General features: G+C 38.2%; 1 protein-coding gene across 4 annotated transcripts in view; it reads right to left on the bottom strand.

Annotated features, from left to right (window-relative positions):
• Positions 1-23,280, bottom strand: part of GCFC2 (GC-rich sequence DNA-binding factor 2) — a 38,136-nt gene extending 14,856 nt beyond the window's left edge. Inside the window, exons 1-11 of one of the 4 annotated variants that reach the window (XR_013961433.1) lie at positions 22,900-23,261; positions 21,134-21,259; positions 19,301-19,525; positions 15,694-15,791; positions 13,370-13,485; positions 6,623-6,809; positions 5,026-5,149; positions 4,002-4,083; positions 3,347-3,459; positions 2,401-2,600; positions 588-725 (exon numbers count right to left, since the gene is read on the bottom strand). Coding sequence is in view for 2 of the 4 variants with exons in the window: in XM_080684433.1 (XP_080540559.1) it covers positions 588-738; positions 2,401-2,600; positions 3,347-3,459; positions 4,002-4,083; positions 5,026-5,149; positions 6,623-6,809; positions 13,370-13,485; positions 15,694-15,791; positions 19,301-19,525; positions 21,134-21,259; positions 22,900-23,197 (1,720 nt within the window). In the remaining 2 variants the exon portion in view is untranslated. Of the gene's footprint in view, positions 1-587; positions 739-2,400; positions 2,601-3,346; positions 3,460-3,991; positions 4,084-5,025; positions 5,150-6,622; positions 6,810-13,369; positions 13,486-15,693; positions 15,792-19,300; positions 19,526-21,133; positions 21,260-22,899 lie in introns of those variants that run through there. The other 3 variants (XM_080684433.1, XR_013961434.1, XM_080684434.1) reach the window with 3 other exon arrangements.
• Positions 23,281-27,838: the final 4,558 nt, after the last annotated feature.

Raw genomic sequence — 27,838 nt, 5'->3', positions numbered from 1 at the left:
ACCAAAGCTTTTTAGCAGATTACTGCCTTTTGTGGTTTAAAATCTACACCAATCATTACCATTACATATTTGCATACGTCCTCAATTTCCTTGTCCTTTTGGGCTTTGCCGAATTTGTCTGGCTAAACCACCCCTTGTTAAATCCACCTTGTCACTGAGTCTGTCCTGAAATCATGCAATTGAAAAGTGGCTGGGAAAAACTACACTTTAAATTCACCACCGTGAAACTCAAGTGAACCCTGAGCTACACTGGCCAGGGCAGTACTGAGGAGAAACATAAGGGGACAAGTTAAGGAAGAGAAAAAAATACATGTAGTAGGGATAGAAGTGTGCCAGTAATAAATGACCTAGGAGTTATAAAAGCAATACTAATGTCACAAATGCTAAAGGCCAAAGATGATCAACAGTTTGACAGCAAATCAATTGCACCAACAAACATTTTTTAACCAGCTTAAATTATGACACCTGTTGATTTTTACTGCTTACTACATTTTCTTGTATTAAAAAACTTCTGAGAAAAAAAACTGTAACTGTAATAGAAAATAATGAGCTTATACTTTGCCCCAAAACAATTTACAAAAGAGTACCTGTAAGTCGTGGAATAATTGTTTTGTTGATGACAGCAGACAAGATTTTCTTATCAGAACTATCTTCCTTCTTTGAATCTTCCATACTATTATCTATAAATTTTTCTATAGATGTGAACCATGGCATCTGTTTTAAACCTATGGAATCAAACTTATAAATAAAATTATCAGTTATAAATAAATTCTTAAGCATTAGATTATTTTTAAGTGACTAACTTTTTCAGTAACTACTGGAGCTTTCTAAGGATCAAAAGCAAATAAATCCATAATTTAACTCCATATATACAGTACTAGAACACCAAGGCTAGGCAGGATGACATGAGTAAGACAGGATATCTATGCAATATGCATGCATTTCATACACTTTTTATGACAAATCCCAAAATGCCCACTGTGCGTTAAAAGCTGAACATACTGCAAGTACTGTCAGGAGCAAAATACACATTTTTAAGATAACTCAGTAAGTGCTATTCTTATTTATTTATACAAATTTATTTACCTCATGCAAAATTCATTTCTGGCTCCCTAAAGTCTCATAAGCACAAATATGTATTCTGCCTGTGATTTAGCTTACTAGGCAAATAGCAAATGGCCAGTTATTTGTTGAATGACTGAATGAACGGATCTCTGCTGGGCCTAACAGAGTACTCCATTCAGCTTGAGTGGCTAACAACTAGGCTGCTGTCCCATCAACTACCTACCACTTTCTTAGAGATAAGCTTGGTTCCTATACTATGAAGACTGTATGGCCTTATACCTAACACAGAGCCAATAGACATGAATGACTAGGGCAGAGAAAGATCAAAGAACATGACGCCATCCTTCTCTTTGTTAAATCTTCACCTTCAGCTCCCCTCTCTGCCTACAATTTCATTACCTCATTTCTGTTTCCTTATCAGGCATATCTAGACAGATGTCCTATTATTATTTCATTCTCAATAAAGTGAAACTTCCTTTAAAAACTGTTGCCTCTCTGAAAAGTCCCCATTTCTATTAATGAAACTACCATTGTTCTGACAACTCAGAATCTAAACGTTGGGGTTATCTTTGGATGTGGGGTGTTAGGTTTATTCTTAGCATTTTACTGATTCTTGCTTCATAACACCTCTTATAATCAACTTTTTTCTCTTTGTTACTACCACCCTACGTAAGGAATTCATCACCTTGGACTTGGGCTACAGCAAATCCTTCCAATATATACCCCCACCTTTTATCTTCCTTCCTTCTAAGCCTACTGCTAGGATTTCCCAAACCATTACTTTCACCATGTCACTCCTCCCACTATTTACCAAAGAAAGTTCATACATATTAATTTAGGACCTGAACACTGTGCAGTGTCTACCTCTTGAACTCTATTTCTCCCTATGCACCTTTACGAAATACCTTCTCCTTTTCCCCTCTGTTTAAGTCCTATATACCTTTCAAATCCCCATTAAAATCCCTCCTCCTCAATGCACTAGCTTCACTAACCAACTATTCCCAAGATGTCATCTCCAACTTCAGAACTCCTGGTACATGTCGATTTTCCAAGACTAAAATTCTTAAGGCTTAAAACTACCTTTATTTTTTGAGTGACCTTAAACTTATCAAAGCAGCAGTTTAAAAAAAAAAAAGTGTTTCCTTTACTGGTGTTTAGTGTTACTCAGCTTCAAAAATAAAGTGCAAACCAAGAAAAGATAGATGTAGATTATTACTCCAAATCACCAACTATCAACTCCAATTCTAAAGGTGAGGTACTTTATAGCTAACCTGATAACAAGGGAATTTAAGTAACTAATGTGATCAGGATTTTTCACACGTTAAGCTTAATTACCTTAAGAGGATTCCAATTAATCAACTGAACTCGTATTAGGGGGTTTAAAAGCTTTGGTATGCATAAACCAATGAAAGCTTCATAATAAGAATCAGGAAACTTTTCTCGCCATTGTTGAAATTTTAACAAAATATTCTGGATATTACAAAAATCATCATGCACATCTTCAAAGATCTTCTTATGATCCTGTAAAATGTCACCTGTGAACAAAATGAGTCTTTGTTATGCATTTTAACCGAGCTTCCTATAAGCAGTCATATATAACTACTAAATCAACTGAGTTGAAACTTTCCTTTGATATTGACATATAAACTAGTTTTCATTAAAAAGTCACTTTAGTAATAGTAATATCAATACTAACAAAATCTACCATTTATTGAGCCCCTGCTATATGATAAAACATTACAAATACATGATCTCATTTCATCATAACTATCTTTCCTAAAAGTTAGGTGTTACTAGCCTACCTATTACAGACAATAAACAAGCAAGCAAACACCATCAGATTTAGGGAAGTCAAGGAATCTGTACAAGATCACACTGAATGGAACCCCTCTTCAAAGCCATCTCATTGACTGCAAAGCTCACAACTCTTTCAACTATACATATTTTACCTTCTCATAATGGTAAAATGGCTTTACTATATTCAATTATTTTAAATTACAAGTGATAATACAGAAAGTACGTGGTGAGCAGTGAAACCCATAATGTTCATGGTTTCTTTATAACAGGAAATGAGGAAGGCTGAGGGAAAAAAATTATAAAGATGCAGTAATACTCACAATGCTCCTCCGTTTTATCCCAGTTTTTCAAAGGTAGGAAAAGTCTCCAAGAACACTTCTTTTCCCTAAAATTTTCTATTTTATACAGCTTATGTATTTAAGGACAATCAATACAAAGCAATTCCCACTTCGAATAAAGATACGTTAGAAACTTGGTGGCTGACCTTGACTTTTCTGGAAGTCAGCCATGTCTGCTGAAGATAGTTCATCATCACTAGATGTCCCTTCCTGATGATCACAATTCCCAGAAAGTGCCCTTCCTTTTCTTCTTTGTGCCCTGTATTTTTCAATAAACCGAAAATCAATGAAAAACAAATAGCTCCTGCTGAAAATAAATGCTTTAAAACAGAAGGTAGAAGTCATAATTCATTTAAAATACCCAGAAATACAGCATTATATTGGCACAAAATTTTATGTTAATATTTTTGACATTTAAGCTTCATTATTTTGAATTGGCTGTTCTCCCTATTTTTTCTTATGATATTTCCATTTAGGATATTCCCATAGGCTACCCAGACTTTGAAGAATGGGTAACAATATAATTAGGACTGGCTTCTACTGAGCAGCAATTTCCAGCCTGATAAATGCATTTTACTTATTCCTTTTGACTGATCCAAATATACCAGCATGTCTTTAAACCCTGGGATTGAGGGTTTAAATATTATTTAATTAAGATTGCTAAGCTATATTTTGGTTTTACATCATTCTCACAAATTAATTTGTTAGGTTATGGTTAATTATACCATGTAGTTAATTATATTTAAGTAGTGAAAAATACTTGCTCAATGATGCTTTTAAGTCTTCACTTTATATAGCTACCTTCGAGATTCAATTTCTTCTAAAATCCATTGAGTTTTTTCATCTATAGCCAAGCTTCCATTTGTTGATGTCTCAGCTTTGCCTATTTTCAAAAGAAATAAAGTGAAACACTTTGAAAACAAAAGTTATATCTTGGGTGTGTATACATATATGTTTGTGTGTGTGTATATATATATATATTTGTATATATATATAAACATATATTATATGCTTAAATTCTATATTACATCATGCAATGAAAGTGCAATGTTAATTCCCTATCACAATATTAACAGGCATTGAGTTTGGGAGTTTAAGAAAATATATATTGAGGACAGTACAAAATTCCTCTAATTTCTTAGTCTCAGATGCTGTTTTAGTAGTTTTCACCAGTTTTTTTGTCCTTATAGCTAAATGCTAGATACATTTGCATTACCAATATGCTATTCATATTATTTCCTATTTTGGCATGTACCATAATGCATGACCAACTCAATGTCCTATTTGAAAGTCATTTTGCTTTTGCTATTATCACCTACTTGATAATCTCATTACTTTCACTATTCCTTGAACACCTTAATCAAAGAAAGACATCTTAGAAAATACAAAACCAGTGTGAGAACTAAAAGCACCCCAATCTTAAATAATGATATTTTATAGATGATTCTATACTGAAATCAACCAGAATTTCTTTAAACTCCATAACCAATCTGTGGGAGGGCCATGGAAATTTTATAAAGTTAGATTTCTGACAAAGTCTATGAATTTATGCCAACTCATATCAAAATAGTCATTAAATGGCCATATGCATATTTTGTCTCAATACTAAGTAATTGGAAGTTACATTTTTTAATCTTAAGACTTAATTTAAGACCTTTTAAAATCCTAGCTCTAAATGTTTTGGGATTTTTAGAAGGGAGTCGGTTAAAGATTCATGAAAAAATACGTAAAAACATTATTTTTTAAATACAGGAATATTTTTATTCTCTAGCTAATAATTTAGCATAATAAGTAATGAATTATATTGAAGATGTAAAACACTAACGTGATAACTGTTGTAAATACGTTGATTCATGTTTTAAATCATCTTGCCTGCGTTTCATAAAGGTCATGGCTTGTTTTAAAAGGAGTGCATGCATGGATGATTCTATTTCTTGGATGTTGATAATCTGCAATACATATATAAGTAACATTTTGTGGATTATCAATAATAATAAAATGTAATCATTTATGTATTAGCATGTATATATGCTCAATTCTCATATAAACATTTGCATACTATCACCTCTAGTTAAAAAAAAATTGCTGTGAGGAACAGACCTAGCTGCTAACACTTTCAGTATTAATAAAACCAGAAAATCAACTTACTGTACTACACAGCTATAAATATCATAAATAATGAAACCAAATGGGCTGAAGACAGGAAGATAGGTAAGAGTGGACAGATAAGAAGAATTTTATTTGTTTGAGCTAGAATAGGAGAAAATGATGGGTTGTTGGGTGTAGCCATTTTTACAGGCTGAGGGAGCAGTCTGTGTGTGTGTGTGGTGGTGGGGGGAACTTGAGGAAACTGGTAAAATTATAAAAAGTGGAGAATGGAAGAGACTAGACAGGTAAAAAAGCTGTGAGGCAGAAATGAGTGATTAATTGAAACTGGCATTCTTATATTTCTGAGGTAATCTCCTCCATTCCAATGATGTTTCATAGATGCTGCTATGGACACATCAATGTGTAGACTAGTAAGACTTTAACAGTGTGATTTTTTAAGGATGAATGAAGAAAACTACATTGTAATAAATACTTCAGAAAGTAACTACCAAGTGATATTAAAAGGTGGTCAACTTAAAATAATAGTAAATAAAAAATAATGCAGAAAGTAGAGTGTACTGTATTTCTAAAATGGTTAAAAAAAAGGAACAAGATCTTACTATATGGACTTATAATGTATATAAAAAAGCCAGAAACTATAAAGGGAAAAAAAAAAATGATTCATAAATCTGATTAACACAAAATTCTCAAAAAACGTGATTGTTGGAAAAACATTGCAAAAACAAAACCAGAAGACAAACAAACTAGAAAGTTTATATACATCAAGTAGGATAAAGCATTAAAAATTTAAAGCACTAAAAAGCTGGAGAAAAAAAAAAAAAAGAATAAAAAGGGGGAAAAATCTCCAATTGAACCAAAAAGATAAGCAGGCAAAGGGGAAAAATAATTCAAAAGGAAAAAAGCTACATGTGTTAATAAAACAAAGGGTTTGTCTGAGATAAAAATAAATATATGAAAACAATAACCTTTTTTAATGTAGTAAACTAAAAATAAAACATACAATTTTTCTAGAGAATAGTTTAGCAATGTTTCATAAGCCTTAGAAATATCTAGACCCTTTGACTTAATAATTCACTTTTTAGGAATTTTTCTTAAACAAATGAAAGTTTAACACATACATTTATATACAAAACTTTATATTATCCTAGCTATCTAATATTAAGCGAATGCTTAATATCACAGTATATAAAAATGTATAAGGAAAAAATACTAGAGGTAAGTATTTAGTTGTGGAATTTAGGCTTTTTGTAAATCACATGATAAGAGAATTTCTCTATAAAAAATAAATGATATAAATATCTATAGTCATGTACCTTTTCATTAAGACAGTCAATTAAATTGTCCACATAAATTTTCATGCTTTTATAGAATTTAAAATTTAGAGCTTGATTTGATGAATTTTCTAGGTTCTGGATGGCATTCTTTGAGCTCTTGACATCTTCTACATATTTTTCATATTCCCTCTGGTGTGAGCGGTGAGTATCCTGTAGTAATGTTAATCTATAGAATAAAATAAAGACAAATAAAAACTGACTTATTTTTCAAACTTTCATTTCTACTATAGTAAGTAGTCCGATGAGAGTTTTTTCAAAGCTCCCTTACAGAGACCACCAAGGAGACTGACCATCTCATAAACCTGGGCTTACGAGACTCGCTGAGCAGAGGAGAGCATCACAAAGTGGTCTTGAAGGGAAAGGTGGGAAAGGACACTTAGGTGTTTAGGTGGCCAAGCTAGTAACAGGGTCGTTTCAGTCCTTTCCTTTTGCATAAAATCCTGAGTTATATGCAAAACTACATGAAATAGCTATAATTCTAGTTCTTTTCTTCCAACTAAAAGAGTATTGGAAAAAAGAATAAACGATGGTTAAGTTGTTACAAAAATAATCTTGAATTAAGGCAACCTCATCATTTAACATCACTACTGAAAAGCAATGATGTAGAACTAAGGTTGGAGAATTTTTTCTATGAAGTCCACACAGTAAATATTTTGAGCTTTGAAGGCTAGATGGTTGGGTTGCAACTATGTACTCAATTCTGTGTTGTAATATGAAAGCAGCCAGACAACACATAAATGCACAAGCATAAGTTCCAATAAAAAGTTTATTTACAAAAATAGCCGTGTCTCTAGATTACAGAGATAACATAATATTTAAAAACTGGTACAACTGAAGATTTCCATATATTTATTTCACTATAAAATGCTATAAAATGTTTTCTACATCAAACCATTTAACTGAATAACTGTGACCAAGACATTATGGCTGCAATATGGTAAAGGTATGAAGTTACTTTAAAGCTGATTTATACAAAAGATACAAGGGAGAAAAATTTTAACCTCTTCCTAGGTTATCAGAAAAAATTCCCAGGTATTAAAAAAAAAAAGAAAATCTTTAAAAACACAGTACTTACAAAAAAAAAATACAGTACTTGCTTTGGCAGTAGAAATCTCTCCTTTTATCAAATCTTATAATAACTAGACTTTTATTTTTTTTAAAATATATTTTATTGATTTTTTACAGAGAGAAAGGGAGAAGGATAGAGAGTTAGAAACATCCGTGAAAGAGAAACATCGATCAGCTGCCTCCTGCGCAACCAAGGTACATGCCCTTGACCGGAATCGAACCTGGGAACCTTTATTCCGCAGGCCGATGCTCTATCCACTGAGCCAAACCTGTTAGGGCATAACTAGACTTTCACTCTCAGACTTATTTTTTTATACATCTAAAGATGAACACTACATCCTGAGTAGTAAAACAGAAAACATTTAAAATTAAACTATTATAGGGTTTGCCTTAATTTTAGCAAAAATGCCATTATTTTAAGATTAATACTATTTAAAGGAGCAGTAGAATAAAGCTGTGTTTTGAAAGGTAATCCATATCAAGAGCCATAAAAATATGCATAACTTCCCAGCCAGTATGGGTCAGTGGTTGAGCATCGATCTATGCACCAAGAAGTCGCTGGTTGGATTCTGGGGCAGGGTGCATGCCCGGGGTTGTGGGCTTGATTCCCAGTGTGGGGCATGTAGAAGGCAGCAGATCTACGTTTCTCTTTCATCTAAGTTACTCTCTCTCTCTCCCTTCCTCCCTCTCTAAACATCAAGAAAAAAAAAATATGCATAACTTTTGCCAAGGTCAACTTTCCCTGGATATTTATTTTAAGAAGTAATAGATGAAATGATCTACAGAAACAAAATGTTCACTATCTGTAGCATTATCTATAATCAAGAAAATTTAGAAAAATGTCCAACAGAGAAATATTTACGTAAATTATATGTCAACTATATGGATGAAAAAATATTACTATTATGCTTATTTTTTACTAGAGGCCTGGTGCATGAAATTTGGAGCAGGCCTAAGCCGGCAGTCAGACATCCTTAGCACTGCTGCAGAGGCAGGAAAAGCTCCTGTCACTATCGCTGCACTTGCCAGCCGGGAGCCTGGCTTCTGGCTGAGTGATGCTCCCCCTGTGGGAGCACACTGACCACCAGGGGGCAGCTCTTGCGTTGAGCATCTGCCCCCTGGTGGTCAGTGCACGTCATAGTGACCAGTTGTTCTGCCTTCAGGCCGAAACCGGCTCTCCAACATCCTCAGAGGGGTCCCAGATTACAAGAGGGCACAGGCCAGGCTGAGGGACCCCACCAGTGCACAATCAGAGCTGGGGAGGGATATGGAAGGTTGGCCAGCCAGGGAGGGGCCGTGGGAGGGCTCCAGGATGTGTCCGCCAGTCTCGCTCAGTCCTGATTGGCCAGACCCCAGCAGCAAGCTAATATACCAGTTGGAGCGTCTGCCCCCTGGTGGTCAGTGTACGTCATAGTGAGTGGTTGAGCAGCCTTAGCATATCATTAACATAATGCACTTTGAATGGCCGAATGAACAACTGGACACTTAGCATATTAGGCTTTTATTATATAGGATTGTAGTCAAGAATTTTTAGCAAAATTTATAATCTTAACCATTTTATGTTCAATATTATAGTATTAACTACATGCACACTGTGAAACTGATTTCTAGAACTTTCTCATCTTGCTAAACTGAAACTGTATGCCCACTGATCAACAATGTAACTGTAATTGCTGTATTTCTAGCTCTTTACTCCTCTTCCCCATTCCCCTGGCAACCACCATTCTTTTTGTTTCTAGTTTGTCAACTTTATATACTTCATGTAAGTAGAATCATGTAGTATTTATTTATCTGTGACTGGCTTATTTCACTTAGTTCTCAAGGTTCATCAATTTGTAGCATTTTTTTTTTAGGCTGATAATACTCCACTTTCACTTAATTCTCAAGGTTCATCAATTTGTACCTTTTTTTTTTTTAGGCTGATAATACTCCACATTTTCTTTATCTATTCAATTGTTAATACTTGGTTGCTTCCACTTATGTTATTACAATTAAAGTCTGTAATGAACATGGATGTGCAAATATCTCTTCAATTATTTTCAATTCTTTTGTCTATGTATCCAAAAGTGAGACTGCTGGATCATGTAATTCTATTTTTGGTAGATAACGTAGTTTAAAACTTCATGATATAGAAACCACAGCCAAAAAAATTATGGTTGGCAAGGGTCTGCAATTAGGTTTAACTAATTCACTGAAGTATCAAGTTGGGTTGCTGATTTGAGATATCCCTTCTTTAATGTAAGCAAATAGTTGGATCTTGCTTTTTTATTTTTTAACTAGAGGCCTGATGCACAAAATTCGTGCAAGGGGCTCAGCCCTTGCAGCCCCGGCTTTGTCTGGAAGGTCGTCTGGAAGGAGGTCCGGAAGGTCATTTGGCTGTCTGTTCTAATTAGAATATTACGCTTTTATTATTATAGATTCATTCAGCCATTGGAAGTGTTTTGATTGGTAGAGTTTAGTCCATTTATATATAAAATGATGACAAATGGAAGGAGTTACTATTGCTATTTTGTAAACCATTTTATATCCATTTTGTCTCTCTTTTTCCGTCTTTCTAACTTGTTTTTTTTGGGGGGGGGAGGGCAGGAGTGATACGCTCTGGAGTCTTTTCTCATTTTCTTTTGTGCCTCTTTTATAGCTATTTCCTTTGTATTTACCACAGGGATTACAAAAACATTTTATGTATGTATGTATGTATGTATGTATGTATGTATGTATTTTTTAAATCTTCCCCTGAGGATATTTTTCCATTGATTTTTAGGGAGTAGAAGAGAAAGGGACAGACAGACAGAAATCTCGATTTAAGAAAAACACACCCATTGGTTGCCTCCTGCACGAGCCCCAACCAGGGCCCGGGAAGTAGAGGAGCCTGCAAATGAGGTATGTGGCCTTGACCAGAATCAAACCCGGGACCCTTCAATCTGCAGCTGACACTCTATCCACTAAGTCAAACTGACTAGGCTACAAAACATTTTAAAGTTGTAGTAATATACTAATTTGGTAATAATCACATACAAAACTACTCCTTTATATGTTCCCCTCCACTTATTATTAATGTCCTACATTACATTTTTAAATTTTATATTCATTAACAGTGTTATAGTTTTTATATTTTAATTTCTACATCTGAAAAGCAATTTTCACACCACCCTTACAGTATTACAGAATTCTGTTTATTTATTTATTCTATGTATTTAACTTTACTAGAGAACTTTATATTTGTGTATGCTTTGTGCTGTCTAGTGTCCTTCCATTACAATCTGAAGGACTTCTCATAGCAATTTTTCTAAGGCAGATCTAGTGGTGATGAACTTCCTCAGCTTTTATTTATTCGAGAAGGACTTTATTTCTTCATCATATGTGAAGAACAGTTTTGCTGGATGTAGTATTCTCAGTTGGCAGTTTCTTTCTTTAAGAACTGTGAATATATCATCCTATTCCCTTTTGGCCTGTTTCTGTTGAGAAATCTATGGGGCTTTCTTGTTCATGATAAGGTGCTTTTGAAGCTTTCAAAATTCTGTTTGCCTTTAGAAAATTTAATTATAATGTGTCTCAGTGTAAGCCATTTTGGCTTCATCTCATCGGAATCCTTTGAAGTTATTGAAATTCATTTCCTTCTGCAGATAATTAAAAAGTTTCTGGCCATTATATATTCACACCAGAGGCCCGTTGCACGAAAATTCATGCACTCAGGGGTGTCCCTCAGCCTGGCCTGCGCCCTCTCACAGCCTGGGACCACTTGGGGGATGTCCACCTGCCGGCTGAGGCCTGCTCCCCTGGGGGATCGGGCCTAAGCTGGCAGTCAGACATTCCTCTGGCAGCCCGGGAGTCCTTGGGGTATGTCTGACTAATGGCTTAGGCCCACTCCCCATGGGAAGGACATCCTTAGCACTGCTGTGGAGGCGGGAGAAGCTCCCGCCACCGCCGCATTGACTAGCCATGGGCCGCTTCTGGCTGAGCAGCACTCCCCCTGTGGTCAGTGTGCATCATAACGACTGGTCATTCCTGGTTGTTCTGCCATTAGGGTCAATTTGCATATTACCCTTTTATTATATAGGATAAACTCTCTGCCTGATTCTGCCTCTCTACTTCTTCGTGGACTTCCATAATGCATATGTTGTTCTGCTTGATGGTGTCCTATTAATCCCTTAAACTTTCTTCACTTTTCTTCATTCTTTTACCTTTTTGTTTCTGACTTGATAATTTCAAATGACCAGTCTTACTAGTCACTGCTTCTTTCTTCTGCTTGATCAAGCCCGTTCATCCTCTCCAGCAAGCTTTTAAATTCAATTACTGTATTCATCTCCAGAATCTGTTTTTTTTTTTAATAGTTTCTCTGTTGATATTCTAACTTTGTTCATGTATTGTTATCCTGAGTTCATTTAGTTGTGTTCTCTTATAGCACAGTGAGTTTCTTTAAGAGGATTAGTATAAATTCTTAGGTAATTCATGATCTCTGTTTCTTAAGATTGGTTCTGAAGATTTACTTTGTTTCTTTGATTGAGCAATGTCTCCCTGTTTTTTCCTGTGTTTGGTTATTTTTGTGTATTTGAAAATGCTTTGTACTGTAGAGGAACTTCACCAATTAGCCTGGCTAAAGATTCTTTAGGGAGAGGGTGTTTTCTCAAACTTTTTATGGGGGATGCATCTTCTCTAAGCTTCTATATGAAATTTCCCAAACACAGAGGTTTGTGGGGTTCTTTTTCAGGAGTTTGTAGTCTCTTGTTCCCTCTGGCTGGCTCTGCAATAAGCCACTAAACTCTCTTTCATCCTCTGTGGCCCCAGGCATCCAAGGTGTGACAGTTCCCCATTGGTGTTCCAAGATAGACAAGGCAGAAATTAGTACTTTGGGCAGTCTCCCTAAAAGCAAGAATGTTGGATGTATGTTCCACTCTTCTTTTTCCCTTCCAATGGAGAAGCCATGAATTCATTTTTTTTCTCTCTAATCACAAACAGTGATAGCTTATGGGAGGGGCTGATGCAGTTGAAATGAAATGGCTTTTTTTACCCACTACAATGTGATTATTCTTGGCTTTGAGCCTGAGGGGTCCCGGACTGTGACTTCCTAACTGCTTTCTGGAGTTCTCAAAAGGCTTTTATAACACATATTATTGTTAAGTTGGTATCTCTGTGAAGGAATGACATCTAGAGTTTTGTATTCTGGCATCTTGCTGTCGTCACTCCCAATATAATATTTAAAAAATTAAGGGCTATATAACAATGCAGATAAATGCTTATAACAACACTAAGTAAAAATACACAGAATTTCCCCAGCCCCGGCCCTGGTCAGGACACATGCAGGAGGCCACCAATCGATGTGTTTCTCTCACATCGGTATTTCTCTCCCACTCTCTCTAAAAATCAATGGAAAAATATCCTTAAAAAACAGGATTAAAAAAACACACAAAAAACCCAGCAGAATTTAATATTTATTGAATTTAGCCATGTAATACATACCTCTTATAAAGATTAAAAAGACATATACGAAAAAAGAAATCAGTTGTGCTAGTGTGGTAACTTAGGTGATGCTATTTTTCCTATCAATCTATTTAAGATTAATGCTTATAGTTAATAGTTTAAAAGACTATACATATAGTGCTAAATTTTCACTATTAAATGTCTAGGACAAGTGTAAATTTTAATATGAATATTACTTACCTACTATTTATTTGCTTCTTTATAATTTCTAAATTTACTGGTGGAAATGAAATGGAAGTATCAAACTTCTTCACTGTTTGAAATTCAGTACTGTGAGAAAGATCTATGTTTCTTCCCTAAAAATAATATAAAAATTAGTTTTCAACATTCATTAATCTTACAATTATTAATAACATAAAAACAGATTATATACTTTAAGATTTCACTAGGTCAAAATTCTATGCCATTGACATTTTTCATAGTTACAATAAAATATTTTTAAATTCTCAGTTTTCAAACTTTAAGTTAACATGTAAGAGGCATATTACAAAACCTTATTTTTCTTTTTCTTTAATCCTCACCTGAGGATAAGAGAAAGAGGAAGGGGGGCGGGGAGAGGAGAGAGAGAGAGAGAAGGGGAGAGAGGGAGAGAGGGAGAGAAAGAAACAGCAACTGGTTGTCTTCCATATGCATTTGACTGGGAATCAAACCCACAACCTAGGTGTGTGCCCTGATCAAGAATAGAACCTGAAACTTTTTGGTGTATGGACTGATACTCCAACTGAGCCACCTGGACAGGGCACAAAATTTTATTTTTCACAAAAGCATGGTTCTCAGTGTTTTTAAAGCTAGTTTGGTTTATTATCTAAAGTAAAAAGGAATTATGCAAACGAGTAGTTAAGAATAAGAACTGTGGCATGTTTTTCCTCAAAAGTATTTTTTTAAATGTTGTTGTTATACTGATTCTAATAAAAAATGGGGGGGGGGGGAGAAGGATGAGATTAAGCCTGTTATAGTCATAAATAGCCTTCTAAATCATTTCCCTGGTCAGAAATTTCTAAATTACAACCAAAGATCAACCTTTACTTAGTTTTTAATTTTAATAACATGCAGATTTTTGCAATACTTTCTTAGCATTCTTACAAAAAGATGAAATAAAACCTTGTATTTTTATAGTATTATACAATTTATAAGCACTGTGATTTAGATCATTATAATTTTGAGCATTATAACCTACACAGTTAAGTAACATTATCATTCCCATGTTATTAAATTAGAAAACTGAGATTTAGAACAATTAAATCATTTGCTCAAAGTCATACAAATATTTATAGAGCACTCACAATATCAGGGACTGGGGGATATAACACTGAACAAGATAGTTAATAATTCTTAACTTCATGGAATGTATATTTAATTTTTTAAATATATTTTTTACTGATTTCAGAGAGAATGGGAGAGGGAAAGAGAGATAGAAACATCAATGATGAGAGAGAATCATTGACTGGCTGCCTCCTGCATGCCCCATACTGGGGATGGAACCAGAAACATCTGACCGGGAATTAAATCATGACTTCCTGGTTCCTAGGTAGACACTCAACCATTGAGACACATTGGCTGGGCTGGAACATATATTTTAGTGGTAGTGTTAGAACCCAAATCAAGAACTTCTGACCCCAAGTACAATATTCTTTTTGTTTGTGAGTTTTGTTTTAAAACTATTTATTTAAACTTCACATTTAAGAAACTTACCATATACTAATACTGTCATTTACTATACAATTAAAGATAAAGATACAGCCCAGGTGGCGTAGCTCAGTGGTTGAGCATCGACCCATGAACCAGAAGGTTACAGTTTGATTTCCAGTCAGGGCACATGCCCCGGTTGTGGGCTTGATCCCAGTGTGGGGCATGCAGGAGGCAGCTGATTAATGATTCTTTCGCATCGTTGATGTTTCCATCTCTTTCTCTCTCTCCCTTCCTCTCTGAAATCAATAAAAATATTTAAAAAAAAAGATAAAGATACATTCCTTTCAAACAGCCTGTAATAAATATGTGGAAGGTATTTAAAATCTAGTGGGAAAAGCACATATGTACATGGTAAAGTGGGTTAAATGGTGGCCTGCCAAAAGATATGTCTATGTTATAACCTCTAGAACTTGCAAATATGAACTTATTTGGAAAAAGGGTCTTTGTGGGGTATAATTAAGTAAAGCATCTCAAGATGAGATCATCCTAAATTATCAAGTTGGCCTGAAATCCATCAAGTGTCCTTATAAGAGACACTGTGTAGAAGCACAGCGAAGTCCATGTGAAGAAGGCAAAGGAGTAATGAATGTAGTCACAAAGCAAGGAACACCTAGAGTGACCAGAACTTGGAAAAGGCAAAAAAGGGATTTTCCTGAGAGCTTTCAAAGGGAGCATAGCCCTGCAACACCTTGAGTTCAGACTTCTAGATTCCACAACTGTGGGTGAATAAATGTCTCTTGCTTTAAGCTGTCACATTTGTGGTAATTTGTCATAGGAGCCACAGGAAACTAATACATGACATAAAAACAATTTACCTTTGTGATTTTAACTGCTTTCCTCATTTGCTGCTGTTCCCAAGTATCTTGATTTTCATCTTCCTGACTTTCTTCACTTGTTTCTTCATTTCTGGTTGCTAGGAAAAAAAACAACAGTTCATGTATAAATATTCAATTTTTTTCCAATTCTAATTCAGCAACTAACATTTTTTGGGGACTTATGTGCTGGCTTAGTAGCCTTTTATTTCTTTTAATTTTTATTTATTTATTTTTTAAATATATTTTATTGATTTTTTGACAGAGAAGAAGGGAAAGGGATAGAGAGTTAAAAACATTGATGAGAGAGGAACATCATCAATCAGCTGCTTCCTGCACACCTCCTACTGGGGATGTGCCCGCAACCAAGGTACATGCCCTTAACCGGAATCGAACCCGGGACCCTTGAGTCCGCAGGCTGACGCTCTATCCACTGAGCCAAACTGGCTTAGTAGCCTCTTCGATGTGTTAACTTATTCTTCACAATAATTATGGGAAGAAAGCATTATTACTACGCCCATTTTATAAATGAGAAAACTCAATTATTAGAAGGTTAAATAACTTGTGTGAAGACAGTGTTGAAGCTGGGCCTTGAATCTATCAATTTAACTCCAGAAACTGTATTCATCACCCAACTGTCCCACTCAAAACGTCATAGACTCATAAAAAAAGCTTGAAAAACAAAACAAAAAACTTTTGGTTTTCCCTATCATTCTCTCAATTCTGCATGAGATTCTAAATATTTAAAAATAACTTTTAGGTCAGTGGTCGGCAAACTGCGGCTCGCGAGCCACATGCGGCTCTTTGGCCCCTTGAGTGTGGCTCTTCCACAAACTACCACAGCCTGGGCGAGTCTATTTTGAAGAAGTGGCGTTAGAAGTTTAAGTTTTAAAAATTTGGCTCTCAAAAAAATTTCAATCATTGTACTGTTGATATTTGGCTCTGTTGACTAAAGAGTTTGCCGACCACTGTTTTAGGTTATAAGGAACCAAGTCTCACTCTGAAATAATAGTATTTGAAGTAACAAAAATGTTGGCAAAACATAATATTGTTTATAAATGATAAATGTGAAAATGGTCCTTTGAGATCTAGATTATTGGTTGAGCAAATTGTTTATTATAGCAGGGAAGATTTTAATAACTGGCACCTAAAATCCCTGTAGATGCTTACACGTTTAAAAAATAATCTTATATGCCCTGGCTAGCATGGCTCAGTTGGTTGAGTGTTGTCCCATGCACTGAAGGGTCACCGGTTCAATTCCTGGCCATGGCATATGCCCAGTTTTCAGGTTCAATTCCTGATTGAGGCAGCTAATCAATGTTTCTCTCTCACATCCATGTTTCTCTCTCTCCCCCTCTTCCACTCTAAAATAAAAAACCACAAAATCAATAAAAACCCATCTTTATAAAGGTGACAATGAAAGTGTTCGATACCAAAAATAAGACTTTGAAATTTTTTTAACCTGTCAAAAAGATCAAATGATCTATCCTATATAATAGCCTAATATGCAAATAAACCGAACAGCGAATGACCGGTCGCTATGATGCACACTGACCACCAGGGGCTGGCAGACACTCAATGCAGGAGCTGCCCCTAGCCAAAGGCCTCAGGCCAGCCAAGGCAGGTGCTAGCGGGGGCCCCTAATTGCCCTGCTGGTCACCCCGTAGAGAAAGGTGACCAGTGGTGGCAGGGGGCGGGGCTAGTGAGCAGGTGGTACCAGGCTGGCCAAGGCAGGTGCCAGCAGGGGCCCCCTGTTCACCCCGCCAGTCACCTCACAGATCGGCTCTTATTGCTGGCCAGGCCTAGGGACCCCTATGCATGAATTTCGTGCATCGGGCCACCAGTATATATATAAAAGCCCAGCGACCGTTAGGGCAGAACGACCAGAACAACCAGTCGCCATGACGTGCACTGACCACCAGGGGGCAGACACTCAACACAGGAGCTTCCCCCTGGTGGTCAGTGCGTTCCCATAGCAGGAGTGCCACTCAGCCAGAAGCTGGGCTCATGGCTGGCGAGCACATCAGTGGTGGTAGGAGCCTCTCCCACCTCTGCGGCATCAAGCCAAGCGGTAAGGAGCGAGCAGGTAGGCGGTAAGGAGCGAGCAGGTGGGCAGTAAGGAGTGGCGAGCCAAGTGGTAAGGAGCGAGTAGGCAGGTGGTAAGGAGCGAGCAGGTGGGCGATTAGGAGCAAGGGGTCCCGGATTGCAAGAGGGCGCAGGTTGGGCTGAAAGGATCCCCCCACGAACAAATTTCATGAATTGGGCCTCTAGTCCAGCGGTCGCCAACCTTTCGGACCTCACAGACCACAGGTTGGTGACTGCTGCTCTAGTCTATATATATAAAAGCCCAGCAACCGAATGGCGGAATGACCACAACCACCGGATGACCTGTGGCTATGACACGCACTGACCACCAGGGGAAAAGATGCTCAATGCAGGAGCTGTCCCTTGGTGGTCAGTGTGCTCCCACAGTGGGAGCACCGTTCGGCTGACCAGGATGAGCGGCTGCTCCCACTGTGGGAGCAGCCACTAGCAGGTTCACGGTGAGGCTAAGTCTCTGCACCTATCAAATACCTGAGACAATCCATACTCTGGCCTGACCCCACCAGCTGATGCAGGCCCTCCAAGGTGTGTTCTAGAAAGAGCACGGGGTGCTGGCATAGCAGATGGCAAGAGGGGATGTGACTGTGGACCCCCCCAGGGAGGCTGTCCTGATGGCTGAGGATCCTGTAGCATGGATGCCCTGAACATCCCCAATGGTGTCACCGACCTGGCATCTCACATCAAGGACATTCACTGAGTGGCTTTGCGGTGCAAAGCTCTCTGCCAGGTTCCTCCAGGACACAGAACATGCTTTTACCCAAGACATTACCCCAAAATATCAGCTCAGACTAATTTCCTCATTCAGCAGTTGCTCAAAGAGGGGGTCCACAGCCGCTCAGCTGACCAGGATGAGCAGTGCTCCCACAACGGGCTGATGCCGCAGGCCACACCCCCCACGTGCATGAATCCATGCACTGGGCCTCTAGTAGTAAATAATATACATACCCTTTGATAAAATTTTGATAGACATGTCTTTTAGAGTCATGATGTCACTGACCAAGTTGGTATTAAATAAAAAAACAACTTGAATATCCTTTGGACTATGAGATACTACATTATGCTTTTATGCAGATTTTAATCATAGTATTATCTCTATATATAAAAGCCTAACTGACCATTATGACAGAACAACCAGTTGCTATGATGCACAGTGACCACCAGGAGGCAAACTCTCAATGCAGGAGCTGTCCCCAGCCCACATGCCCCTATCGCAAATGGGGCCTGCCGGCCAACCTCCTGGTCCTTCCCCCCGGCCGGGGGTGGGTGGCAGTGGACGCGGACGGCAAGGGAAGGAGGAGGGGAGGAGGCGGGGAACCATGAGGTGGTGGCATGAGCAGGCGGTGAGGGAAGGAGGAGGCGGGGAGGTGAGGAGGCGGGGAACCTGTTCAGCCCTGATTGCCACCCAGGCCTAGGGACCCCACCTGTGCATGAATTTCATGCACTGGGCCTCTAGTATCCTAATAAAAAGCCTTGATGTTCATATATTGTAAATAAGTTAAATATGTACTTGTTTCTTCAGCCATTCTTTGTCTAAGTGTCTGAGGCTTTAGGGTAAATGGTATTCTTTTTTCATGGTCATCAGGCTCACTCTCAGGATCTTCATCACTATCTTTCTTCGTATCAGCGATGGTAGAAATATGTTTTACATCCAAAGAAATATAGTCCTCTTGGGCCCTGGCCAATTCACGTTTTCTGCGGGCTGCCTGAATAAAAGCTGCATCAGGGATATTTACTAAAAGAAACAAAGAAGGGGATATTAAAAACCAAACACCAACAGAAATAAATACTCTTCACATTAAAAAACAAACTAACTGGTTTTCTAATTTTTTTTCAGTATTTTGATATGAATGTAAATGGCTCACAGTGTACTTCTGAAATAGAAGAAAACTATTTTGACAGTGATTAAATAATTTTTAATTTTTAAAATTTATTTTTAAATGAACCAAATGAAGAAGTATCAGAAAATATACTGAAACCACTCCAATTTATCTTTTAACTCTTTTATTCATCAGGTGCTGTTGCTGACTTTTTGCTGAGGGCTAGCCATTTTATTTCTAGAAGCTCTGAATTATCAGGGTAGAGATGGGAGAGGGCCTAGCATGAGTTGCTCAGTCAGCGACGACTGAAGAGGTTAGTTGGTGACAGACCTAATAAAAAGCCTTAATGTTCATATATTGTAAATTAATTAAATATGTACTTGTTTCTTCAACCAGGAAGACACAGATCAGTTGGTGATAGACCAGTCTGACATACAAAGTAACAGGGACACTATATTATGATCCACCCCTCTCCATTGGACATCCAGGCATATAGGGAAGTGACAAACAGACTACAATCATCACAGAGCCAATTTAGCCTTCAAGGTGAATACATGTGAGATGTTAAAAAATGTACAGGAAATAATCAGGTTCATTTACCAGGTGAAAAAATATTTAGGTAACAACATCTTTTAATAGAGCTTTGTTTTATTTTTTTCTTTATTTTATACAGTACAAACCTTATTAATATGGAATCTTTAAATTCAAAACAAGTTTCTTCATGCATGATCTAAACTGAAATTAATCTTTACACTGTAGGAAGAAATGGTTTCGTAAGCAAAATACTAAGGTAAACAAAATGGCAAGAGAAATTTTTACCATTTCAAGCACTTCAAAATATTAATGAGGCATGTCAAGTGACTGAGGCTCAAGTACTTATTTTCTAACCTTTCCCACAAACTGGTCCAAATTCCTTTGAAAATAAATAGAAAAAAAGGTCAAATTCTTAGAGATGCAGAAATGTTCCAATTTTTTAAACAGAAAAAAATAAATAAATAAAAGAGACAGATTTCAAATAACCAGTGCTTAAGAAAAACAAAAAGTGCTATGAAGCAGTAGCTGCTGAAGTGCTACTGCTAGTACGTGGTAATAACTAGAAACCAATATGTAACCAGGAGGTCACGGTTTGATTCCCAGTCAGAGCACATGCCCAGGATGCGGCTCAATACCCAGTGTGGGGCATGCAGGAGGCAGCCGATCAAGGATTCTCTCTCATCATTGATATTTCTGTCTCTCTCTTCCTTCCTCTCTGAAATCCATAAAAAACATGTTGTTTTTTTTAAAAAGGACACAGGCTCTGGGGCAGTGGCTGGGTTTGTATCTTAGCTGTGCTTCTTATAAGCTGTCTGAGGTTGGGCATGTTATGTAATGGAAATGTAATGCATAAACTTTGACCATCATTAGTAATAACCTACTTGCCCCATACTTGACTACAGTTTATGTTATTAATAATAAGATCAATGGTACAGAAAATACTGATATTAGAAATAAAGTTCCTAAACAAAATCACAAAAATTACCAACCCATTGATGAAAATTCTTCTTCCAGAGAGCTAGAGCTGTTGGAAGATGAACTCTGATCATCCTTACTTTCTGAGGCATCGTATGTTCCATCCTCTTCATCAGTTGAAAGGTCAACTGTTATGCATTCTAAGGGAATATTTTTTAATGTAACAAACAGAGTCAGGATATTAGAATCAATAATTAAAATTCTGAGCAACACCATGGCATATGTATAATATGGTGTTCTAATTTTACTTCACATACAGATCTTTCTCCAACTTCCATTCTCTCTGAAACCAATGGACAGTCTAAAAAATATACAAAGACTTACCCTACTTGTACTCCTTTAAAGGAGTAAAATACTTCTTTAAAGGATGTAATGAGAAGAGGAAAGGGAACACCAGAGAAAAACAAACAAAAAAGAAAAAATAGTTGTAGTGAATAAGTATAAAGCAACAACAAAGTTAATGTGCACTTTGCATGTGTTAGGCACATTGGAATTTGTTTTATATAGTTTATTTCATTTAATATTCACAATTCTATAAAGTAAGGCTATTACTGAGGAGAATTAGCGTCCTCATCAGGACTGGAGGGGCTAAATAACACGTCCAATGTCACAAAGTTAACCAGTGGAGAAGCAGGTCTTTCAACTAAATTTCATGGGGGGCAGGGAATGATAAATACCAAAACCCAATTAGCGACAAACAAATCCAAGATAAAAGTAAAGCAGTGAAGCTCACAGAGAAATGGTCCCACATTCCCCTACTAGCTCATTTTGATTCATCAGCATATATCAAAGGACACACCAGAAAAGCTGTTGAATATTCTATTGGGATCCTCTCCTTAGACCTCCCCTAAATCTCTGGCCTTTGGAAAATAGATAAAAACCCTTAAGGCAAAGGACCCAGTGTGTGCTCTCTCTTGAGCACCCCTGCACCCCCTTCCCTTTTCTCCTAAGCTCCAAGCGCCCCCAGGAGACTGACAACCAGGGGAGCAGCAGGCTGCAGCAGCTCTGGACCTGTCTCCAAGGACTCTCCTTGTGCCTGGGTAACTTGTTCCCTGAGTCCACGCGGCCCACCCAGTCCAGGCTCACTCCTGCTGCTGTGATCTTGCCTCTTCTATCTTAAGCCTTTCTTTTGTTTCTCTGTTCCACGCTTTAATAAACACACTCTCAAAATCACCTAGACTCTTGTCCTACACGAAGTCAAGAACCCACACGTTCCAGACCATGACAGGGCAGACCCAGTCCAGACCCAGTCCAGTCCCAGTCCCTTTCTGGTGACAAGATGACTCACATAGAGAAGAAAAACATACATTCTATGCAAATACATTTATGCTGCTTGAATCCTATACTTAAGAACACATAGGTACCTAAAAGTTACTGCATTGTATTTTAACGCCTTTATTGACACAGTCTAGTAGTGTCATCAATGTACTGTTACTTAGTGACATATATTATTTTTATCTCAGTTTTCGCAAATAACTGATTTAACTCTTTTGTGACTATTTTACATAAACAGCAAGTCCTGCACTAAAGCTATAACTTGTGATGGTTCATCTGATGGTACAGATGAGCCTCCAAACCGCGCAGGATTCCTTCTACTCCCCCCAGGAGCCCAATGGGGTGATGCGGATGCGGGCCTGCTCGCGGGCTAGCCGACTCGCTCACCACCCCACGACTGAGAGTCGCTCGTGGTCAGCAGCGGGTTACAAAAACCTCTAGTGGCCTCTTCCCGCTCCGCCCCTAGCCCGTAACCAGCGGCGCCCATCCCGCCGTCCCAAGTCACCTGGGACGCCCGAACCGCCGTCCGCTCGGGGAGCAGCTCCGGCCGCGCGCCGGGAAGTGGCCCAAACCCGGCCCCGGCCCCGGCCCCGGCCCCGGCCCCGGCCCCGAGGGCCCCGGACGCGAAGGGGCCTTTCCGCTGCCTCCGCGCGGTCTCCTTCAGGGGGCGGCCCTTCCTCCTCAGGGCCCGGCACTGCCTGCTCCCCCGGCACCCCGGGTTCAACCGACGGCTCCTCGGTGCTGTCGCTGTCACTGGAGTCGGCTCGACGCTGCCGGAAGGTCCTTTTCGGCCTGTGAGCCATGGCCGAGACCTGGGTGCCCCGCGAGCGTCCACTTCCGGCACAGCCAAGCCCGGTCACCGCCAGGCAACACAGCGCGCGCCCCCGCCTCCCGCAGGCTACTGCCTGCGCGCGCCCGCTCCGCGCACTGGCCACGCCCCCTTCGTCGTGCGCATGCGTGCCTTACCTTCTGGGAGTTGGTTGACCCGGGGAGCCGGGATACAAAGAGTTCCCTCCGGGAGGCCGGCCTGTGCGGGTGGTGTTGGCAAGTTCCCACGGGCTCCCCGCGCTTAGTGCCTTGGAGAGCAGCACTCACAGGCTGTCCCTGTGCAACCCTCTCTGGGAATCGCTCTGCCCGCGCCCTGGCCTGGAACCCAATCTGCTGTTCCCTACTTTCTGGAGAGAGTACAGTCTCTCTCTAACCAGGAATTAAACAAAAAGAAGTGTGTGGTGTGTGTGTATTGCTTCTGAAAGCTAAACAGTAAAATCTACGTATAAACGATAGGTGTACAAATAAGTAAAAATCTTATGATTGCTTCTAGGCATCAGTAGAACCTGGTTAAATGCTTTGGTCCACAAGGGAAAAAAAAGTATCTGAAAAAAGGGGTGTAATTTAGAAAGATGCGGGGGAGGGGGAGAAAGAGAGTTCACCATGGTCTCAGAGTGGTTGGTCCACTTGGTAAAACCCATTATTACTTCGGTGCCTCTGACCATATCCATGTGGGGCAAATAAACAGTTTAATTCCTCCGCATGTTTCCTTTCCTGTTTTAAAGTTCAAGACTTTCCAAGAGGTTCATAGAAAGGATTATTTTACGGGATAAGTTTCCAGACACTTTGCTCAGAAAGGGAGAAATTTAAGAAAAATATGTGTGGTGTTGGTGTTCCAGAAGGCTGTCCTTTCCCTTCAAATATCACCAATTTACAATCTATGTCCAAGAGAAATGTGACTTAAGTGTTTTCAGCTAGGTTCAGAGCCATCAGCTGATGTGGGATAGTTGCTTACCTCCTCATTTTAAACTACATTGCCTCCACAGACAGGACCCTTCTCTTACGCATCTTGATGTGCCAGTACTTATTATATAAATACTGAGTGAACATGAATTCAATAGACTAAACGTGTAGATGAGGGTATTCTGAAAACCGAGAACAAATTAATCCATGTAACTTGCTGGAGGCTGCAAATATGTTAACAAACAGGTGGTATTACTGAAGCAGACAGAAAAGAACTCTGCTATTTAAAACATAAGCCAAATATTTGTTCTAAGGGAGAGAAGTGAGATAAGTGGTTTTCTCTGGGTATGGCCTGGATGGGAGAGGACGAAAGAAACAGAACTTGTTTAATAAAGGGGGAAATCATGGGCTTCCTCCCCTGATCCCAGGGAAAGAAGAGTAAATGCTCTAGAGTTGTTAAATTTAGGGGCACGGGGGCCGTGTGTGTGTGTGTGTGTGTGTGTGTGTGTGTGTGTGTGTGTGTGTGTATGTCTAGTAAAATCTGAATTTCAGATAAACGTGTAATTTTTTAAGGTAAGTATGTCCCATTTAATATTTGGGACATACGTGCATAGGAAATATTGGAACTCTAGTCTAAGATAAAGAGAAATGGGAAATTTTTCAAAGGGTAGAGTAAGGTGTTACATCCTGGGGATGGTAGTAGATCTGGAACCTCAGGAATCAGATGGCCAGTGAGAAGTTCCCAGTTGCAGAGGGTAAAGGGACAAGGGACTTTTAAGATATAGTGCTGCCCCACTCCCCCTTTTCACCCCCCAAGCCTTTACTGAAACTTTCTTCCACAGTCTTTAGTGGGAATGAAGGGTTTGGCTCCTGAGGCCAGGGTGGTGGCAGCACCTTCTTGATGTCTCCTCAGTTTCTGAGCTGAGCGTGCCAGAGGAGATAGAAACAGGCTGCTGGGCACACCGGCTTAGGATTGGCTATGAGATAGACCTCTTCCCCAAATGTACCCAATAAGGTGCAACTTTAAAGGGTAAAATGCCCCCCCCCCCCCCCAGGGTTATACATGGAAACAGAAAAAGGGCAGCCAGAGAACAAGAATTTCCTCAAACAACCTTTCTGGGTACCCGTAATCATCACTACCTTACAGTATTTGCTCTTTCCCATGAACACTAGGAATATGTTCTCATAAGAGAATAAGGATAATGCCACATCTCTTATTAGACCCACAATATATTTACTTACAATGCTAACTTATTATATCAATTGACTATTAGGAAACTTTGCATTAATCACCTTTTGTACAATTTAAAATTTCAGAGGTTAATAATTGAAGAAAATTGACATATGAAAAATTCCCAACTTCTGGAAATAGATGTCATATTTACTCAAACAGACCATTTCCCCCTAAAGTGAAATGGCATTTTCTTCAGCTTTTCTTGCCCTTGATCAGTGTGTTCTGAGCTCCCTCTAGCGAGAAATATGCTACTTACAGAAGGATTATGTCAAATTATCTTTGGGAAATTGCTTCCTTTCTTATTAAAGAGCTATTTTTTTAAATTCTCTCTTGTTATAAGTAATGGATATATTTTAATTTTTAAAGAAGTCTATGTCAAACTTTCTCAGAAAACAACATTTTGGGAAGTCATGTTTATACGCTCTTTGGGAATTAAAAAGTATATCTTGTGAAAATATATTCATAGAAGTATGGACCTAATTGTGCTTCCATTTTTTTTTCAGCATCTATTTTTTTTCAGCACTTAACTACGATAGGAGCCTTGTTCTGCAACCAGAGCATTACAACATACTGGGTCCTGTTCTTGTGCTATTTACCAAATTAGCCCAGTAGGTTTACTTACTGAAAAATTTTTTGATTGTGGTAAGAACACTTAACATGAGATCCACCCTCTTAACAAATTTCTAAGTGTACACTACAGCATTGTTCATTATAAGCACAATGTTGTACAGCAGATCTCCAGAAAAAAAATTTTCTTTTGTTTAACTGAAGTTTTATACCTGTTGTATAACTGAAATTTTATAATTTATCAACACCCATTCTTTATTGTTTTTTTTTTAAATTGTGTTCATCTCGATAGGTGTGAAATGATATTTCATCATGGTTTTCATTTGCATTTCCTTGATGATTAGTGGTGTTGAGCATCTTTCACATACCTGAATAACATACATCAATTCAAAGGAAGCAAATAACATACACCAATTCAAGCTACTTAAGAAGATAAAGGATATCATATCGAGAAGTCTTTTTCTTAGTTTAATAAAAGCTATCAAAATAGAACAATAAATAAGATTACTAGTAGAAGAGAGAAAGAGAGAGAGAGATTATAAAAATTCAGGGTATTTTATCTACCCATTCTCACTTGATCTTTTACATCTATTTCATTCTTGCTTTATTTTGTACTCAAAGTCTTTACTATCTTTATCTACAACTCCAGGAAAAATGAAGAGAACACACAAAATCCTAAAGCTATAACTATCAAAGCTCTATAAACCCTAAAATTTCCAATGCCCAAATTATTACCATTAACCTTGATGCAGTAAGATCAATCTCCTCTTAAAATTACAAGTTGTCTTTTTGTGAGTTAAAATCAGGTTGCCTCATACATTTGGACATTATTTCCAATAGTAGATTCTAACCCAGCCTTGGGCAAACTACGGCCCGCGGGCAGGATCCGGCTGTTCTATCCGGTTCTCTTGCTCTCCCCTCCGCTCCTTTACTTTGAATTTATATTAGTTCACACAAACACTAAATCCATGCTTTTGTTCCGGCCCTCCGGTCCAGTTTAAGAACCCATTGTGGCCCTCCAGTCAAAAAGTTTGCCCATCCCTGTAACCTATTACAAGCTATATGACAGAATGCTGTAGGAGATTCATGTGATGGCTCCAGCTTTTTTTTTTTTTTTTTTTTTTTTTTTTTTTTTTTTTTTTTACCAGCAAGCTGCATTTCTAAAACACCTACCTAAGTAGTCTCTACATATTCTGAAACCTGGATATTGAGTTTTCCAAAGGAGGTATTAGAGAGAAAACTGCCTTCAAATCTCAATGGAATGCACCTCACCTGGTGATGTTAACCATCCACATCCTACTAAAACTCCAGGATGTTGATCTCAACTTAAAGACATATACTTTCTTCTGACTTTAAATTTAGGATTCTTAGAAATTGTCCAGAAGCTTCTGACTATAGAAATTTTCCACCCAAGGTGATGGAACACATTGTTGACTACAGAAAAAGCCGCTTTCACCCAAGACAATGGAAGATTAATTTTCTTATTCTTCATTACTCATTTGCTTTTTCTTTACTAGTAATCTTATTTATTGTTCTATTTTGATAGCTTTTATTAAACTAAGAAAAAGACTTCTCAATATGATATCCTTTATCTTCATTCTATTATGTGAACTCTGTATGGCCTTTGACCACTTAAGAAAAAAAAAAACTTTATGAAGTGTTTTTCTCAAGAAATAGCTGTCATCTGACTAATTTAGTAATTGTTCCTTCAAGCAGTTCAAAGGGTAGATTGCCATTTATAGGACCTTCCATAACATAAATTTCACTCACATCATTAATCCTAAGTTCTATTTAGTCTTATAAAAATTTAGCCATGAACTTATATTAGCAAAATACTTTTGCTAAAGTTATTAACAGCAAAACCCAGGAATGAGAAGTAATATTAGGATCTTTCTGAAACAATTTATTCTCT

The sequence above is a fragment of the Plecotus auritus genome (genome assembly GCF_963455305.1).
Source record: "Plecotus auritus genome assembly, chromosome: 8".
Lineage (NCBI taxonomy): Eukaryota > Metazoa > Chordata > Mammalia > Chiroptera > Vespertilionidae > Plecotus > Plecotus auritus.
This window is presented reverse-complemented; position numbering and strand designations above follow the sequence as displayed.